Raw genomic sequence first — 17,981 nt, 5'->3', positions numbered from 1 at the left:
ACGATCAAACAACATGATGTCCTCTCCAAGCGATTACCCTATTGTTACCTGAACCAGGAGACAATATAGAATAGACTCAATTAAAACTCACCGGGAGAACTCGATAACCTCTCTCGAAGTACTCAATTCCTGCATGTATAACAAACGAGAAGATAACCTGGTTTCCATGCGAGCTGGATGACATATCATCATGAATTTGGATCAACAGTATTTCTATCTGGAAGGGGACAACTTCACTGTTTAATTGCCGAGTGCAACTTTTCTCTCAGCCAACTAAGATTCGAGAAGAAAAGTATCGCATGCGATATAGTATAATTCTAATTATTCTCCAAGAATATTCACCATGGTTATACTGTATGTTATACAGTATTTATCTCGGTGATTCATTCAACGATGCGTTCTCATGCGTGTATTGCATGAGATCAAAAAAAAGAACAAGTAAGCACTCACGCTGGGGGTCGAACCCAGAATCTTCTGATTAGAAGTCAGACGCGTTGCCATTACGCCACGCGAGCTTGCTTGTGATGTCGTTTATCTCGAATTCTGACCGGTGAAGCATCATGGATAACTGAACACAACGAGATCACTAACCTATGTCTATATGAAGTGGAGGTAGGTAGCGAGAGGTAATTAAAACTACTCCATGTAGTAGACAGTTTGGTACTGTATCTTGGGCCTGGCAGCCTGTAAACAGGCTATCCATACTTCGTGAGCCAAGAGGACGATACAGCAAAGGCTCTATCCATCCCCCAAAGACTTCAACACCTAAGATCACACTGCTTGCGTGTGGAGGTGGATGGTTAACACTCGAAAGGGAAAGCTCATTGGTCATAAGTTGGAGATTCGCTACCTGACACTTGATCCGTCAGGCATATGCCACAAGAGATGGCGTGGAATTCGTTACCATGGGTACATACACTGTAAACACATACAACGTGATAGCACAGCAATATGAAAGACCTGCATATCTCTGGAATAGCATACTCTGTCGAAATTACTCTCGAGAAGCATTCTTTCACTGAAACGTGTTTCTTACACAGTGAAGATATTTTTTCTATTATTTATGTTTCAACTTCGAACGCATCTATAACGTTTCTCATGCAATTGCGGAGCCTCGTACAGCCCCGTGTGATTCATCATATTCTTCACTGATATACCGGACATTGGTGTTTACTACACGCTGGGTAAGCTCAGGAGATCAGGAAAATCACGCTAATACACGTCTTGGCTACAACTGCGACATGTAGGAAGGTGTGGTTTGGTGAGGGGGGACGTATAGAATATGTCATGCCTTCCAAAGATAGTGAACACTGTAGGACTATCATATCTCTGGAGCAGATTGTGGGGAATCGACGTAATAATGTAGACAAGTAAGGAGGCAGACATCTAAACTCGTTCGTAAATACAACCTTGATGTCAATTGGCTATTGTGTATTATTCTGTGAAGCTGTGGAATGTGTATATTTTCCCAAGAGCCCACATTTAAACTGAAGAGGGTTGCTAGACATAGTGCAACATGAGATATGGAGTCTGAGACCTCTAGATCAATGAGAACTGAAACCATGTCCTCCTGTAACATAGCAGTAGTAGCAGATTGAAGGCTAGCATCAATGATACTCTCTGTAACCAGTCAGGAGTTCACCGAGGTAGACACGTAAGTCAATATTGCTACACGGTTAAATAGATGCCATGAAGTCTTTCTAGTTATTACTAAGGGAACATAAATTATGTACTTAGTGCTGCTCCCGGCTCAAGCAGGTTCAGCACAACTGGCTACACCGTGTCAATGACTTAGCAACGTGTAACACGGTGACTCTCAAGGGAACGACTCCACTATGCTTGCTGCCGTTATTGAACAAATTCCCCAGTGGAAGGAACTTTGCAGGTCTCCGCATATACACCTTTGCCAACCCATGGCCTGGAATTCAAATTAAACCAAGAATTGCTATACACGTTGTACATATGTGGAATGTGCCTACAGTTCAATTGACGAGTTGGCTGTATTGTACTGCTGAATAGCGATTATTAATGGAAGATATTCGTACTATTGGTATGGCATCTCGCTCTCCAAAGGCAATGTCGTGCCGATAAGCCTCAGTTCTCTAGGATCCAGGAATGGCTTGCCAGCCACCTTTTGTTCCTCTCCTAGCCTTCTTGTTCTGAACATAATCCTCTGTTGTACCTGGTGGTAGAGACATCTGTCAAAGTCATCCTCAAACCCACCAAACATGAGCTCCGAATTGACCTTGAACTCCTCGATGTAAGAGTTCCAGACGCTGACATCGTGGAACATCTTGATTCCACATATCGAAACAACACAGCAGTATGTGTACATGATCTTCATGGCGATGAAGTCCCTGGAACGTATGAGTGAGACGAAGTTTATGTTGTCTGCCAACACCATCATACCACGTAACACGGGTAAGACGTAGTTAAAAGCCAAAGCCCTATAGCAACAGTCGTCAATGGCATTGACTGCCTGGTGGTATGCTGTGAAGTTTCCATCGATACTGGTAACGACGTTGTTCAGATAGGACCTCAAGTTAGCAACAAAGGGGAATAATGTTTCTTGACCCGGAGGTGGCACGATACTCAGCTCGTCCTCATATAAGAGCAGCTTGTATCTTGAGCCCTGTAACATCTTGGCCCGAGATCTGTAGATCTGGAATATTCCTGAGCTGATTTCAAGGATATCGTTCATGAGACTGCTTGAGCCATGGTACTTCACAAGCATAGCAGGAGACATCGGATGGATGCTCAGCACAGCAAACATCATGACATTGGAAAGCATGAGCGCGCCGACCGTGTCCTCATCGACATCCGTGTGCAGCTTCGCAATGCTTTCTTTCATCAAGTTCATCGTACTCATGAGATAGTTCTCCGTGATGTTATAGAGACTATTGGTTGCTGTTCCACCGCTGCATGACTGCAAAACGAGGTGCTGATCCTCTGTCAGATAAACGTTTGATAAATAGTTCATCTCATAAAACTTCCACAGATAGAGCGTTGCGCACGAGTATATGGCACTTCTCACCAGCTCGTACTGTTGCCACAACCTTGGTGCGTCGACATCAAACAACGCTCTCACCTTTGACGACTTGTTCGCCGTGAACAGGCCGCCACCGAAATCCATGTAGAACCTCAGCAGCTTGAGCTCGAACCTTGACACGGACATCTGCTTCTGCATCGAGTTCAGGCTCACGATGAACGGCGACGACAAGTCGATCACGTCGGGGGTCCTTGGAGATCCCGCCAGGCCAGATTTCTTCCTCGTCGGCTTCTTCTTATCAACAACCACAGGATAAACACATATTCTGCTTGTGTGCGTGCAATACTCGCACGACGGCTTCGCTTCGTCACACTTGATCTTGAGCTTCTTGCAACTGAGACACCCCATCCGGGATCTCTTCGTCTTGGTCTTCGCCGTCAGCGACGGCGGCTCTCTCTTCACCGCGTGTGGGTTCTCTCTCTCTGGAAGCAGCGCTTCCAGCGGAAGTAAGTCCATCTTCTGCTAACCTTCCACAGCGCTCTGGACAGGAAAGAACAACCGACAAACCAACCAGGCCCCTGTGTACGCCTGTGACTGACTGTTTTGTGTGTAACGTCTCCTACCACCTCCCTTGTTCTGAACACAGTCTCAGCAGACCTCCTACGCCTTAAATATCCACAGAGCAGGGGAACCACAGTGAACACACAGGCTCAAAACACCAAACAGGTGCTACGAGTCATAAAAACAACTCTGAGAGAGAGAGAGAGAGGGTTTTTTTAGCCGCAAGCGTATAGAATGAGACGCACAGAGGCTGCCTCGCCTGCAATTCATGGAATGGTCCCATTCACCAGGGGGAATTGGTATGAGATCCGAACACCGAGAAGTTGGTCTAAGACAAGCGCAACGCACAGAAAATGCCCAATTGGAGGTGATTGTGCGCGTGGAGGATACAGGGAAGCGTGCCTTGGTTTGAGGACGAGTGGAATGGAGTGGAATGGAGTGGAATGGAGCGGAATGGAGTGGAATGGAGTGGAATGCGTGCTCCTATGGAGATGATCCAAGCAAATGCTGGAAGGAGACATGAGTAGCCCACGCAGGCTGGGGGGGGGGGATTATTTTGGGCTTCCGGCGCGTTCTACTGGGGCCCTTGCCTCCTACTGGGGGCTCCCTGCCAGCACCTGCCTAAGGTTGCTTGGGAAGGCGCATACGCTTCTGCCCAGGCAGGCCTGTAAGGTTTGCACGGCGAGCATTGAATACGCTTGTGTATACAGTCCAGAGCACCATAAGATGTATTATAGTATCTAGGGGATCATTTCTTCAGTTGCCTCAAGGCATCCACCTTGTCATGTCCCACGATATTGCCGTGTCCCACGCCTTTGACTATGGAGTCCGCAAGGTTCTGCAATCCACCTGTCAAGTAGCTTCTTCTGAGGTCCTTTTTCACCTGACGGGACAATAGCTGTTTCAACTCATAGCGTTTTGCAGAGAGCTGTTGCTTGTCGAGCTGCTTCTTCTCCTTCTTTGTTCTGTTCTTCTTGAGGAATTCGTCTTCGCCTTCCATGTCGTCGAGGTCGAGCCCAAGATCTTCCGCGGCCTTTGACATCCAGTTGTCCTCTTTGCTGAGGGATTTGGAAGAGATCTCGCTGTCTGCCAATTCACCGGCGAGTTTAACACGGTCCCTCAACTGCGCAATGATATCTGTTTCCACAGGGAGCCTTGGAACGTCCTTTGTCCATCGTCTTGTAGCCTTCCCTCTGAACTTCGCCTTGTCATCACTGAGAGCCTTTCTCAGGTTTTGTAAAGGCCCCGATGCCTCTTGCGGAGAACAAATCATGACAGACACACCTTCGGATCCAGATCTCGCTGTTCTACCAGATCTGTGGATGTAAACGTCGGCACTTCGAGGCAAATGGTAGTGCACAACGTGTTGAATCCCTGGAATATCCAATCCTCTAGCAGCCACGTCCGAGGCAATCAGCACAGTGGACTGCGTGGAGTTATCTTGCGACGATTTCTTGAAGTTCTCAATGTTTTTCAATCTCTGCTTCTGAATCATGTTTGAATGGATAGCAAAGGTCTTGATGTTCAGGTTGTTCAACAGTGGCACGAGCCTCTTCACAGAGTCGATTGCATTTGTAAAGACCAATGTTGTTCCAGGATACATCAACAGGAAATAGTACAAGTACAAGTCCCTCTCTGCGGGCAAGCATTCCACAACAGCTTCTGTAATGTCCTTGTGCAGTCTTGAATTTGGATTCAAGTCGATGAACGTTGGCTTTGACTTGAACTTCAACTTGGAGTGTAACAATTCGACGATCTGCTTGTTCTCATCCTCCAAAGAGTCCTTCTTATTTGGGTTGTACTTATACACATTACCCAGCTTGGAAAACAGCTCTTTGGCAAAAGTTGCAGAGAACACAGAGGATTGCCATTTTTCTTTTTTGGTTCTGTTCGTTGCGAGGATCTTCAAAATTTGTTCAAACTCGTCAAAGTGGCCATCCTGGAGTAATCTATCAGCTTCATCAAGTACTAAAGTGTCCAAGTTGGCAAACCTCTTACACAACTGCTCATTCTTCCCCAAGATTTCCAAGAATCTTCCTGGTGTGGCGACGATCACCTGACCAGATCCGGGATATCTCAGCAGTCTTTCTTGCTTCTGAATGGATAAACCTCCCGTCAAGGATAAGATCGAAGATTGTGTGAATGGGAAGTACTTGGAGATGCTATTGAGATGGTCCATAACTTGATGTGCGAGCTCTCTTGTTGGCGTAAAGATCACACCAGCTGGTGACGTGCTCTCAGATGATCGAGACACAAGCTTCTCCAGGATTGGAATACCATACGCCAACGTCTTACCGGAACCTGTAGATGCCTTACCTATCAGATCGTCACCTTGCAATGCCAATGGGATACACTTCTGTTGTATAGGCGTAGGCTTTTCAAACTTCAAATGGGCTAATCCTTGCAGTGTATACGGCGAGAGGTTAAGGCTTGACCAATGAGGCAACTCAATCTCTTCCTCTGGCAGTTGGGCATTTTTGAATGAAATACCATCAGAGAGAATCTTCTCTTGCTCTTCAATCTTCTTTGGCTTGGGCTTCGACTTAGGCGCCGACTTCGCTTCCTTCACAGCGTCTTCCATCTTGACATCGTCATCAGCCGCCACATCGCCTTTCTCCTTCGATTCAGCCTCCTGGTTCCCCTTCACCACAAATTGAGGTTTACCATCAACATATTCAACACCAACGCCGTCCAGCTCCTCCAGCCCGTAGAACCCGCCAAAGTCATCGAGAGTATCTGGAATATCAACGGTCTTCCAGTTCAGCGCATCAGCGGCAACGATCTTCTTCTTAGGCGCCGGCTTCACAACTTTGCCAGAGACACTCTTCGCACCCTTTGCAGCCTTCTTACTCTTGACGAGTTTCTTAAGCCTCTGAGATACCATCCTTGACCTCTGATACGTGTTGATGTCTCGTGTTTAGTACCAAAGGGCTCCTAAAAATTTTTCCTAGTGGTTTTTTCCCTTCTCGAGAGCTCATCTCATCGCATGAAAATTCCAACAAGGACATAAACAACTTGGGCTGAAAGAGAGGAGGGACAACGTCACAGCGATGGCATTTCTCAAGCGATCTAAATCCATCACAGGGAAGACGTACTCGAAGCCGTCTATCAAGCCGCAGAACACCAGGAGGATCATAAGGAGGTACCATCTGCTGATAACGAAGAAGGATGCTGCGTATCAAAGGCTAAGCACGCTTATGGGGACTGCTATAGACGACAGCAACGTCTCTCAATGGAACAAATCAGTGGAGGTGAAGGAATGTCCACAAGAGGACGAGCTGCTGGGTGTTAGTAGGCTCGACAAAGAGTCCCTGTTCAGGCTTCTAAGAAAGATTGACTATGAGATCCACGAGAAGGGCGGACTCCAGAAGTACCAGATTGCGTCGATACACGGCCAGGAGAACAAGAGAGGTAGCGATTCGTCCAAGTGGCTGTTTGACGCGGTCCCTCACTTGAAGACGTGTGAATGTCGGTTGAAAGCGCTTGAAATTGGATGCCTTTCGACGAAGAATGTGATATCACGGTACTGTGAAACCACGAGGATAGATCTGAACTCGAACGAGCCAGGTATACTGAAGCAGGACTTTATGGAGCGTCCAATACCGGCACAGGGGGAGTTTGATATCATCTCGTGCTCGCTGGTGTTGAACTTTGTATCTACTCCTCAGAAAAGGGGTGAAATGATCCAAAGATTCGTGCCCTTCTTGAAGCCAAATGGGTATCTGTTCGTTGTCCTACCACTCAGCTGTATAAGAAACTCCAGATACTGCGACAAACAGCTTTTCCAAGAGATTCTACAGTCCCAAGGGTTCAACATGACGAATTATCACGAGGCTAAGAAAGTGGTCTATATGTGTTTCCAACTGACGGGCGAAGGTGCGAACAAAGAAGCCAAGTACAGCAAAAGGAAGATACACGATGGTAAGGCCATGAACAACTTCTGTATAACTCTGTGACCCTCTTCCCACGTTATTCCAGCTATTCATTTGTAGTGAGTGTTTAATACATAAAAGTAGAAGCCTCACGTGATTAATCACATGGCCAAAGATGTGGCCGTACCGATGATTTATCGCCGTCAAAGTTCAATGAAACCACAACAAAGAAGTCCCTTTCTTGAAGAACACGTTAGGAATCTCCAATTCTTAGCGGTACAAAGCAAGTGAAACGAATACAAGATGGTAAGTTGATCACCGAGACAGATGATTGCTGCATTTGAGCTATCACGATGGCTGTATATGGCTACTAACAGTCGATTTGATTGAAGGGACAAGGAGCTTCAGGTCTTCCAGGTGGCGACAGAAAGAAGAAGGACAAATCAAAGAAACCGAAATATGAGCCGCCAGTAAAGACGAGAATTGGTCGTAAGAAACGGAAAGGCGGCCCATCTACTGCGGAGAAACTGCCTGACGTGTTCCCACGTAACAGATCGAACTTGAAGTTGTTGAAGACGCAGAGAATCCACGATCATTTGCTAATCGAACAAGAGTACGTTAGCTCTATGGAGAATTTAAAGCCGTTTGAGAAGAAACAGAATGAGGAGCGTGAGAAAGTTGAAGAGATTAGAGGCACACCATTAACTGTGGGTACTTTGGAGGAGATTATCGACGATGACCATGCCATTGTCAGTTCCACATCTGGTCCAGAGTACTACGTCACAATCATGTCATTTGTCGACAAGGAGCTCTTAGAACCAGGGTGTTCAGTTCTTTTGCACAACAAGACAGTGGCTATTGTGGGTGTTCTCGAGGACGATGCCGATCCGCTTGTAAACGTTATGAAAGTTGCCGTTGCGCCAACGGAGACGTATTCGGACATTGGTGGTTTAGAGTCGCAGATCAAAGAAGTTAAAGAGGCTGTTGAGTTACCCTTGACACATCCAGAGCTGTACAGTGAAATGGGTATCCAGCCACCAAAGGGTGTCATTCTTTACGGTGCCCCAGGTACCGGTAAGACTCTTTTGGCCAAAGCCGTTGCCAATTCCACATCTGCCACTTTCATCAGAATGGTTGGCTCCGAACTGATCCAGAAATATGCCGGTGAAGGTCCTAAGTTGGTGAGATCCTTGTTCAAGCTCGCCGCTGATAATGCGCCATCGATAGTCTTCATCGATGAGATCGATGCCGTCGGTACAAAGAGATACGACTCGCAGTCGTCCGGTGAGAAGGAGATCCAGCGTACCATGTTGGAGCTGCTGAACCAACTGGACGGGTTCGACGACCGTGGTGACATCAAAGTCATCATGGCAACCAACGCCATCGAGTCCCTAGACCCGGCCCTGATCAGACCTGGGCGTATCGATAGAAAGATCCACTTCCCACCCCCAGACTCGGAGAATCTGAAGAAGATCTTTGAGATCCACACCAGGAAGATGACCCTCTCCGGCGACATCGACGTGGACAACATCATCAGCGCAAAGGATGAGCTCTCCGGTGCAGAGGTGAAGGCCATCACCACAGAGGCCGGCCTCATTGCCTTGAGGGAGAGAAGAATGCAGGTGACGAACGCGGACTTCATCAAGGCCAAGGAAAACGTCATGAAGACAAAGGTGGACGAATCGCTCGAGGGTCTTTACTTGTAGTAATAGATGCGATGTCGGCTAATGCTCTGTTTGTATTGTATTGTAACTGTACTTTGCCGGTAGGTCGGTACCTGCTGCCCAGGCCTAAGGACACCGCCCAGGCCTAAGGACACCGCCCAGGCCTAAAACACCGCGACAGCTCGAGCCTCCTCTGCCTACTGCGTACACCGCACCGTCTCCCGCGCTCAGCGTAGCGTTCCCCCCCTCCCAGGGGCCCAGCGCACGGCCTGAAGGCCCAACTGGGCACAGCCGGTGACCTCCCTGCCAACCGCGCAACACTGCCCTGCGCTGCCCCGCCCCTGGGGCAGAAACATCCACACACCACCGGCCCCGACCCTCTGTTTTGTCCCGCACTTTGCTCCGCATCCAAGTTTTTCCCTTCCTTTGCGGTCTCTTTTGGGCCTCTCACCACGGCTTCCTTTGTACGAGCCCCAACAATAAAAACAGACAGCAAATCCCACATAGAACGTGCAATTTCTTTCTTTCTTCCTTGTACGCTTTCTAAATCCTTCCAAGACAGCAGAAACCACTCGTGGAGGCTGTTTGTATCGTTGTTCGTTGCAGTTGCGATCAGAAGGGAAGCACAGGAGTGGCTTGTGGGCGTGTGTGAAGTTTGGTTGTGCCCATTGTGCTGTTTGAGGGCAGATTAAGATTTTCGCAGGCAGAGCTAGGCAGAGAGCTAGGCAGAACAAGGCAGAGAGCTAGGCAGAGCTAGGCAGAGAGCTAGGCAGAACAAGGCAGAGAGCTAGGCAGAGCCAGACAGAGAGCCAGGCAGAACAAGGCAGAGCCAGACAGAAAAAAATAGCAAAGGTGTTGGAATTCAACGGCAGACGGCTATCACTGACGACCTTGATCAAGGGCCGGAGGAAGTCGAATATGGAGGAGCAGCCGGACCCAAAGCTGCTGGAGGCCAAGTCGTCGAGCAGCACAGCGTGCACGCATGCTGACAGAGATAAGCGATCGTCGTCGTCATCCGCCTCTACAAAGTACAAACTGACGTATTCCGTCGGAGTGGCTGAGAACGTGAACACGCGGTACAGGCCCACGATGGAGGACGTGCACACGTATGTTGAGAACTTTGTCGAGAGGCTCGATTGGGGGTACTTTGCGGTGTTTGATGGCCATGCCGGGAAGGAGGCTGCCAAGTGGTGCGGTCAGCACCTACACACGCTGCTAGGCGATAAGTTGATCCGGGAGGAGAACCGGGACGTCCGAGAGCTGTTGAACGAGACGTTCATCAAGGCCGACAGTGAGATTGCGAAGAACGTGAGAGGGTCAAGCGGGTGCACCGCTGCTGTGGCGGTGATACGGTGGGAGTTGCCTCAAGACGGGGAGGCCGAGGGCGGTGTGAAGGATGAGCAACGGTTGTCCCTAGACAAGCACAGACGTATGCTCTATACAGCAAACGTTGGAGACTCGAGAATCGTGCTGTTTAGATCTGGGAAAGCGGTTAGACTCACGTACGACCATAAGGCCAGCGACAAGCTGGAGATCAAGCGCATCGAGGAGAATGGTGGGCTAATCATGAAGAACCGTGTCAACGGGATGCTCGCCGTCACCAGGTCGCTTGGTGATCAGTTCTTCAAGGACTTGGTTATCGGGAACCCGTACACCACCAGCCTGGAGTTGGATATGGAGACAGACAAGTTCATCATCATTGCATGCGACGGGTTATGGGACGTAATTAGTGATCAAAAGGCATGCGAGTTGATCCAGGGCATTGAGGACGCCAATGTCGCTGCAAAGACGCTTGTGGATTACGCGATGGAGAAACAGACGACGGATAACGTGACGGTGATGGTGATCAAGCTGGGATGAACAAGCGGAGGGGAAACACACCACCTGCTCCATATTTCATATTATGACCCTACTACAAGTTTAACGAAACATATACAAGTACCCATTTAGCGGGTTGTTGAACTCCACACAACCCTCACAACTAAAATAAATCACATGTTGAGCATACTATCAATCTCATCAAAGATGTTGTTATCGAATCCGCTGGTGTAGTCTTCGTTCCCAGCGGTCCCATTGTCCATGTTGACAATGTTGGTGTAGTCCTCGTTCAGCAGTTCGTTGATGTTGTCCTGTAGGTTGCCATCAAAATCAGTCAGATCACCATCGGGCACCTGTGCTAGGAAGTCGTTGATATCGCTCAGAATGTCGCTATCCTGTATCGACGGCACATCGGCCTGTCCCTGCTGCTGCTGCTGCTGCTGCTGCTGCTGCTGTGGTTGCAACTGCTGTGGTTGCAACTGTTGAGGTTGTGGCACCGCAGCAGCTGCTGCTGCCTTGTCCTCCTTCAACTTCGCCTGCCAAAGCTGAACGTCGTTAAGTTGCACAAGCAGGCTATCCAAGTTATCGTTCACAGTCTTTATCGACACGTCCAGCTTCTTCGTCAGCGTCCGTCCACTGCTCGGCAAGATCAGGTTGGCCGTCTTGTCCCTGTACATCTCATCCAGAACGTTACCCGTCTCCAACAGTAATTCCTTCATCATGGCACCACAGTGTTAGTAAACAGCTACAGGCCTCAGCAACAGATGCACACCACACTTACGTTGAACGAGTTAACCAGGTTGTTGATCTGAGTAGCCATTGTATGTTTGCACTGGTTCTCCACACACTCGAACCCTGGCCGCTGTGCGCTCTGTAGGAAAGCTCTGTAGGGAGGCTCTCTCGGTGTGCTATCTACAACGGTTTACGCTCACGTACGCAGAGAGCCCAGCAGAGAGCCCAGCAGAGAGCGCGAGCGAGAGAATAAAGGCGTGCTGTGATTTACGCCACTCCCGCCGCCCAGCGTAAACATCGGAACGCCCCGCAGCCGAAACCCTTGTGCTGCTCTCTCGGCCGGGCAGCGTGTTTTCCCACGCCCAAGCAGGCGGAACAAAGAGGCTCACAACAAAGGGAACGGGTCCCCGAAAGTTTTCCACCGTGTTTACTTTCAGCCCGTGAAGACTCCCAGGGAAGCTGCTCTGCCTACACCACCAGCTGCTCGTGCGCTTTTACTCATTACACGTCCGCCAGAAGCGATCTGTGAGAACATGCTCAAGGCACGGAACATCTTCAAGAGACCGGAGCGCCCTGTTGAGCCGGAGAGCGATACCGACTCCATCAGCGATGAAGAGATTGATGTTGTGAAGGAGAAGACGAGAAGACCAAAGGAGAACAACTTCACGCAACAGAAGCTGAAGGCGTTCCACCCGATCATCACCCCGAAGTACGTGATCCCCATCTTCGTGTGCCTGGCGGTGTTTCTGATCCCGCTGGGCGCTGCCATGCTGTACGGGTCCAACCAGGTTGAGGAGCTTTTGCTGTACTACAACGACTGCGAGGAGCTGGCGAACTTTGACTACTTCACCGATATGCCGAGTGATAAGTACGAGGCACACTTCCACGACGCTGTCACGATAGTGCCTAAGTGGAGGTATGTCGTCAACGAGTCTGAGACCGATACTGCTGAACAGGGAACCTGTGAACTGCAGTTCCAAATCCCAGACGACATCGGGCCTGCGGTGTATTACCTGTACAAGGTTGAGAACTTCTATGCAAACCACCGTCGTTATGCCAGATCGTACAGCGAGGACCAGCTGAACGGTGATGCTGCGTCGTTGAGTACGATCAAGGACACCGTTGGCCAAAACTGTGACCCTCTGAGTCAGAACGACGACGGTGTCAAGTATTATCCATGTGGTCTAATTGCGAATGCGATGTTCAACGACACGTTTTCATCGTTATCCGGCGTCAATGACACAACTACGGACTATGAGATGACCACGGAGGGCATCGCGTGGTCCACCAACCACAACAGATTCAAGAAAACCAAGTACAACGCATCAGAGGTGGTTCCACCGCCAAACTGGGCCAAGATGTACCCTGACGGATACACAGAGGAGAACATGCCTGACATCTCAACATGGCAGGAGTTCCAAAACTGGATGCAAGCTCCGGGACTGCCAACTTTCTCCAAGATGGTGATGCGGAACGACGACGACGTGCTTCCTAGTGGCACCTACCAGGTGACCGTGGGGATGCACTGGCCCGTGAACGAATTCAACGGTAAGAAGGCCGTCTATCTAACAACAAGATCGGTCATTGGAGGACGTAACCCTTTCCTGGGCATCTGCTGGATCGTTGTCGGTGTCATCTGTCTCGTTGTCGGGCTGGGCTTCCTGGTGGTACACTTCCTCTTCCGTAGAAAACTCGGAGACGTCTCGAAGCTGAGCTGGAACAAAGACCAGTGAGCCTTCCTACAACCCCAATCTCTGTATATTAGAAACAATGTCTACGTAATCAATCCATCGTTACAGTTACCCTGGTTACAAGTGTGTATACCTCTGTGCTGAGAGTTACGCGCCGTGGAAATTTTCCAAGCGTAAATATCATCATGCAAATTTTTTCCCTCTATCACCGCTCAAAGCCAACAAAGCACACACATTCACACACCAAAGATGGAAGCAACTATTTGGAGAACGAGGGTTAGAAAGGGCCGTTGACGATTTAGAAACCAAGATGGATCAGCAACTTCAGGACGAGGCACAGAAGAACATTGAGATCTGGAAGATCAAGAAGCTTATCAAGTCTCTTGAGCAGGCCAGAGGTAATGGTACCTCTATGATTTCGCTCATCATTCCACCAAAGTCCCAGATTTCCTTCTACACCAAGATGTTGACGGATGAGTACGGTACTGCGTCGAACATCAAGTCGCGTGTCAACAGACTGTCGGTGCTTTCGGCGATCACGTCGACTCAGCAGAAGCTGAAGCTGTACACAAAGGTGCCACCAAACGGGTTGGTGATTTACTGTGGTGATATCATCACGGACGAAGGTAAGGAGAAGAAGCTGAACATTGATTTCGAGCCTTTCAAGCCAATCAACACGAAGCTGTACCTGTGTGATAACAAGTTCCACACCGAGGCGCTCTCTGAGCTGCTGGAGGCTGATGACAACTACGGTTTCATCATCATGGATGGTTCCGGTTCTCTGTTTGGTTTGCTATCTGGTAACACCCGTACCGTCATCACCAAGTTCACTGTTGACCTTCCAAAGAAGCACGGCCGTGGTGGTCAATCTGCTGTGCGTTTCGCAAGACTGAGAGAGGAGAAGAGACACAACTATGTTAGAAAGGTTGCTGAGGTTGCCGTTCAATGTTTCATCACCAATGATAAGGTCAACGTTAACGGTCTTGTCCTTGCTGGTTCTGCAGACTTCAAGACCGACTTGGCCAAGTCTGACCTGTTTGACTTGAGATTGCAACAGAAGATTGTCAAGATTGTGGATATCTCGTACGGTGGTGAAAACGGGTTCAACCAAGCCATTGAGCTGTCTGCTGAGGCATTGGCCAACGTCAAGTTCATCCAGGAGAAGAAGCTTATCACACAGTTCTTTGACGAGATCTCACAGGACACCGGCAAGTTCTGTTATGGTGTCAGCGATACGTTGAAGGCCTTGGAGGCTGGTTCGTGTGAAATCGTCATTGTCTACGAAAACTTGGACATCATCCGTTATGTCTACAAGGACTCACAAGACCGTGATATTGTCGTCAATGTTGCGCCAGATAACAAGGACAAGAGCGTATCACTGGACAAAGACACCGGTGAACAGATGGAGCTCGTCTCTGAGCAGCCACTCTTGGAATGGTTGGCTGAGAACTACAAGAACTTTGGTGCCACTTTAGAATTCGTCACTGATAGATCCTCTGAAGGTGCCCAATTCGTCACTGGTTTCGGTGGTATCGGTGCCATCTTGCGTTACCAATTGAACTTTGAGCAGTTGGCTGATGAATCTGACGATGAGTACTTTGACGATGATGACGACTTCATCTGAACTTGCACTAGATCAACTAGTACCACACATGAACTGCAACGAGGAGGAAGGAAAGAGAGAGAGAGGGCTCAGCTTAACACCAAAAAGATCGAATAAAACAACATGTACATTACAAACGTTTGAATCAAGCATTACTCAGATAACAGTGTAGTTTCTCTATATATGAACTCGACTAACTCAAACCAAATCTTCATCCAAACGAGCAGCTGGGTTGGTCTCGATGAAGTCTAAGGAGACCTTATGGCCCAACAGTTCTCTAATGTTACTGACTGCGTACTTGATCATAGTTGGACGTTCTAATGAAAGACCCCAACCGAGGACACGCATGTTCTTAGGGAGCCCCATTGGCTCCAACATCTCTGGACGGAACATACCAGAGTTACCGATTTCAACCCATTTGCCTAACCCTTGATGCCAGGAGTAAATCTCCATAGAAGGCTCGGTGTATGGGTTATATGTTGGCTTGAATCTGAGATCACGGACACCCATCTTGTCGAAGAAGGACTCCATGAATTCAATCAGGTTACCCAAGGTGATGTCGTAGTCTGCGATGACACCTTCGATTTGGTGGAATTCAGCCAAATGAGTGGCATCGACTGCTTCGTTTCTGAACACTCTGTCGATGGAGAACAGTCTTGTAGGCTTTGGATCAGCAGCAAGTTTCTTCAACATTGCGGAGGAAATAGCAGTGGTGTGGGTTCTCAGAACCAACTTCTGGGTCTCTTCTGGCTTCCATGGGTATCTGTAACCGATAGATCCGTACAGACCTTGCTCGTGCACCTTTTTGGTGTTTTCCAGGTACTCCTTATCCTCTGGTAATCCACCAACCAATGGGTCCTTCAAGTAGAAAGTATCTTGCAAATCTCTAGCAGGGTGCTGCTGAGGGACGAACAAGGTGTCAAAGTTCCAGAAGCCGGTGTCGACGTACTGGTTAGAAGGCATCTCTGTGAAGCCCATGGAGAAGAAGATCTGTCTGAACTCCTCACGCACTTTGTTCAAAGGATGGAGGGCACCGGCTGGAGGAGCAACACCTTCCGAGGCAAAGTTGTATGGCTTGAACTTGGCGTTCTCCCAAGAACCCGTGATCACCATGTCAGACGTGATGTCGGTCTCCAGCTGCTCAATTGTCGTTGAGAACTCAGAGCCCTTCTCCACGGAGAAGGACAGAATCTTGGTCAATGTGATGAGCTTACGCTTCTTCAGCTCTTGGATCTTCTTAGCGTCCGACAGCGTGCCCTTCTCTTGAATCTCCTTCAGCTCCTCGGCAGTGGTGTCGTGAGGCAACTGAGCCTTGTCGACCTTCTCGTTCAGAACCAGCTCGTCCCCGTTCTTGGAGATCCATCCGTTCTTGAAGGCTCTGGCCTGGCCCATCTTACCGTTAGGACCAAGCTGCGAGCCAACCTCGGAGATCTTCAAGTGCTCGAGCTTGAGCACAAGCTCCAGCAGTCTGTACTCGTGGGAGCCATTTTGAACAATGTCCTTGGCCTCATCCGTGAGGTTCCAGTGCTCCTTCTCAATGCTCTTATACGTAACCTTGTTACGAGAGACTAACGAGTTCAAGGCAGCCTGGACTGTCTGGGAGTCCAAGCCGGCCAATCTCTCAGCTGTGTTGCCGATCTGTGCTTCCTTATCGAGGATCTCAAGGATCTGTAATTGTAAAGAGGACATGCTGAAGTAGCCAATCAAAGCAAATAACCACTCTCGAGATTTGTCCAGTTGATGATGAGAAGAGTTGTTTGTCCCTTTTGTCTTGACCGCTGGAAAATTTCAACGTCGAAGGAGAGGAAAAAAAACGGGACAGGACAAAAAAGGTCGGACATCACGTGCACAGTGGTCGGAATTGGCCTCCCTTGCGAAGGGACAAACCACATCAACGTTGTGTACTCTTTCCGTCAGCAGACAACAGCGGGCTGTTTGTTGTGAGTAAGCCGGTTTGGAAAGAGAGCAAGCTGGTGTGTGTGTGTGTGTGTTTGTGCTTCAGGATTAGAACAGTGTGTGAGAATGTCAGGATTAGAGCTGGCGTGTAAATGGGAGAAGTGTGGGTCGCAGCATGAGCCGAGAGCGTTGATGAGACATATCACGGAGGTGCACTCGCACCCAGGGGACCTCCAATGTCTGTGGGAAGGGTGTGGGCAGATGGAGGCGAACCACTATGCGCTGATCAACCACATACGGTCGCACGTGAAGTACTGTCCATTCACGTGTTTTGTCACGGACTGCGATGAAGAGTTCCCCAACGCGGATCAACTCCAAGTGCACCTGAAGGCCAGGCACGAGGAGCACAAGGACAACAAGTTGTCCTGGTTCACCTTCCTGGACCAATTCCGCTATTCGTCGCCACTGTTGAACGCACCTCCTCCGAAGAAGTTCTCCAAGATATCAGACCGCGAGTTCAACAGGATGCTCAATAGCCGCAAGATTGACTTCTTGAAGATTTCCAACGTCACTGCGGATGACATTGTCAGTGAGCCCTCGAGGAAGAAGGGCCGTACTGCGAACGCTGAGATCAACGCTGAGCTGAGGGAACAGTACAGAGTCGACAACTCTGCCTTTAAGACGCAGATCATGGAGCAGGCCACAAGGACGTTCGAAGACGCACAGACACTAGAACCTCTACCACGGGATGAAGAGATTGACAAGTTATCAAGAGAGGAGTTGGTTAATCTATACGCTGACTTGGAGAGGAAATATGTGTGGTCCTTGGAGGTTCACGAATTGTTAAAAGAACAGTTGGAAGATGTCGAGAGACAGAGAGACACCTTGATAAATGACAAGGAGCTGTTGTTGGATGCGTCCATAGCACTGGAGATCAAAGGTGATGAATCATTGTATAAACTGGAGTAACAAGACATTAAATAACTGTCACGTGATTTGATACCAACTCTACGATTATGTAAGCACCGAACGCGCTATGCCTAAAATGCGTTCCCCAGCAACGCGAAAGATAGGCACGTGATCCATATATGTGTCGGTACGGGCACGCTAACCATGATCCTGGTATCGCATAGAGAACAATGCTTTCAGAAGGAA

The 17,981-nt window shown here is 48.9% G+C and overlaps 10 protein-coding genes and 1 non-coding gene across 11 annotated transcripts; 6 read left to right on the top strand and 5 right to left on the bottom strand.

The window, feature by feature from the left end:
* Positions 1-443: 443 nt before the first annotated feature.
* On the bottom strand, positions 444-515 carry CYBJADRAFT_t4. Its single transcript has one exon. It is a non-coding gene; the product is annotated as a tRNA-Arg (tRNA).
* Positions 516-1,690: 1,175 nt separating this feature from the next.
* Positions 1,691-3,838, bottom strand: CYBJADRAFT_165353 (Zn(II)2Cys6 transcription factor domain-containing protein). Its single transcript, XM_020214004.1, has one exon. The coding sequence runs from the start codon at positions 3,503-3,505 to the stop codon at positions 2,045-2,047; it is 1,461 nt and encodes a 486-aa protein (XP_020073018.1). The 5' UTR covers positions 3,506-3,838; the 3' UTR covers positions 1,691-2,044.
* Positions 3,839-4,298: 460 nt separating this feature from the next.
* MAK5 (ATP-dependent RNA helicase) lies at positions 4,299-6,434 on the bottom strand (the record flags this gene model as incomplete). The annotated part of the gene is made up of 1 exon (XM_020212373.1): positions 4,299-6,434. The coding sequence occupies one exon, from the start codon at positions 6,432-6,434 to the stop codon at positions 4,299-4,301; it is 2,136 nt and encodes a 711-aa protein (XP_020073017.1).
* Positions 6,435-6,554: 120 nt separating this feature from the next.
* On the top strand, positions 6,555-7,534 carry BMT2 (25S rRNA (adenine2142-N1)-methyltransferase). Its single transcript, XM_020214003.1, has one exon. The coding sequence runs from the start codon at positions 6,601-6,603 to the stop codon at positions 7,504-7,506; it is 906 nt and encodes a 301-aa protein (XP_020073016.1). The 5' UTR covers positions 6,555-6,600; the 3' UTR covers positions 7,507-7,534.
* Positions 7,535-7,686: 152 nt separating this feature from the next.
* Positions 7,687-9,332, top strand: RPT2 (proteasome regulatory particle base subunit RPT2). Its single transcript, XM_020214002.1, has 2 exons — positions 7,687-7,728; positions 7,815-9,332. Exons 1-2 carry the CDS (start codon positions 7,726-7,728, stop codon positions 9,126-9,128), a joined length of 1,317 nt encoding a protein of 438 aa, XP_020073015.1. The 5' UTR covers positions 7,687-7,725; the 3' UTR covers positions 9,129-9,332.
* Positions 9,333-10,004: 672 nt separating this feature from the next.
* Positions 10,005-10,946, top strand: PTC1 (type 2C protein phosphatase PTC1; the record flags this gene model as incomplete). The annotated part of the gene is made up of 1 exon (XM_020212464.1): positions 10,005-10,946. The coding sequence occupies one exon, from the start codon at positions 10,005-10,007 to the stop codon at positions 10,944-10,946; it is 942 nt and encodes a 313-aa protein (XP_020073014.1).
* A 131-nt stretch (positions 10,947-11,077) lies between these two features.
* On the bottom strand, positions 11,078-11,724 carry CYBJADRAFT_159976 (uncharacterized protein; the record flags this gene model as incomplete). The annotated part of the gene is made up of 2 exons (XM_020213495.1): positions 11,078-11,617; positions 11,686-11,724. 2 exons carry the CDS (start codon positions 11,722-11,724, stop codon positions 11,078-11,080), a joined length of 579 nt encoding a protein of 192 aa, XP_020073013.1.
* Positions 11,725-12,169: 445 nt separating this feature from the next.
* Positions 12,170-13,369, top strand: CYBJADRAFT_176112 (CDC50/LEM3 family protein; the record flags this gene model as incomplete). The annotated part of the gene is made up of 1 exon (XM_020216768.1): positions 12,170-13,369. The coding sequence occupies one exon, from the start codon at positions 12,170-12,172 to the stop codon at positions 13,367-13,369; it is 1,200 nt and encodes a 399-aa protein (XP_020073012.1).
* A 268-nt stretch (positions 13,370-13,637) lies between these two features.
* Positions 13,638-14,951, top strand: SUP45 (translation termination factor eRF1; the record flags this gene model as incomplete). Its single annotated transcript, XM_020212455.1, has 1 exon — positions 13,638-14,951. The coding sequence occupies one exon, from the start codon at positions 13,638-13,640 to the stop codon at positions 14,949-14,951; it is 1,314 nt and encodes a 437-aa protein (XP_020073011.1).
* Positions 14,952-15,039: 88 nt separating this feature from the next.
* Positions 15,040-16,836, bottom strand: FRS2 (phenylalanine--tRNA ligase subunit alpha). Its single transcript, XM_020217774.1, has one exon. It carries the CDS (start codon positions 16,617-16,619, stop codon positions 15,129-15,131), a length of 1,491 nt encoding a protein of 496 aa, XP_020073010.1. The 5' UTR covers positions 16,620-16,836; the 3' UTR covers positions 15,040-15,128.
* Positions 16,837-17,846, top strand: CYBJADRAFT_165348 (uncharacterized protein). The gene has a single exon (XM_020214001.1). It carries the CDS (start codon positions 16,953-16,955, stop codon positions 17,793-17,795), a length of 843 nt encoding a protein of 280 aa, XP_020073009.1. The 5' UTR covers positions 16,837-16,952; the 3' UTR covers positions 17,796-17,846.
* Positions 17,847-17,981: the final 135 nt, after the last annotated feature.

Source organism: Cyberlindnera jadinii (assembly GCF_001661405.1).
Source record: "Cyberlindnera jadinii NRRL Y-1542 unplaced genomic scaffold CYBJAscaffold_1, whole genome shotgun sequence".
NCBI classification, from domain to species: domain Eukaryota; kingdom Fungi; phylum Ascomycota; class Saccharomycetes; order Phaffomycetales; family Wickerhamomycetaceae; genus Williopsis; species Williopsis jadinii.
This window is presented reverse-complemented; position numbering and strand designations above follow the sequence as displayed.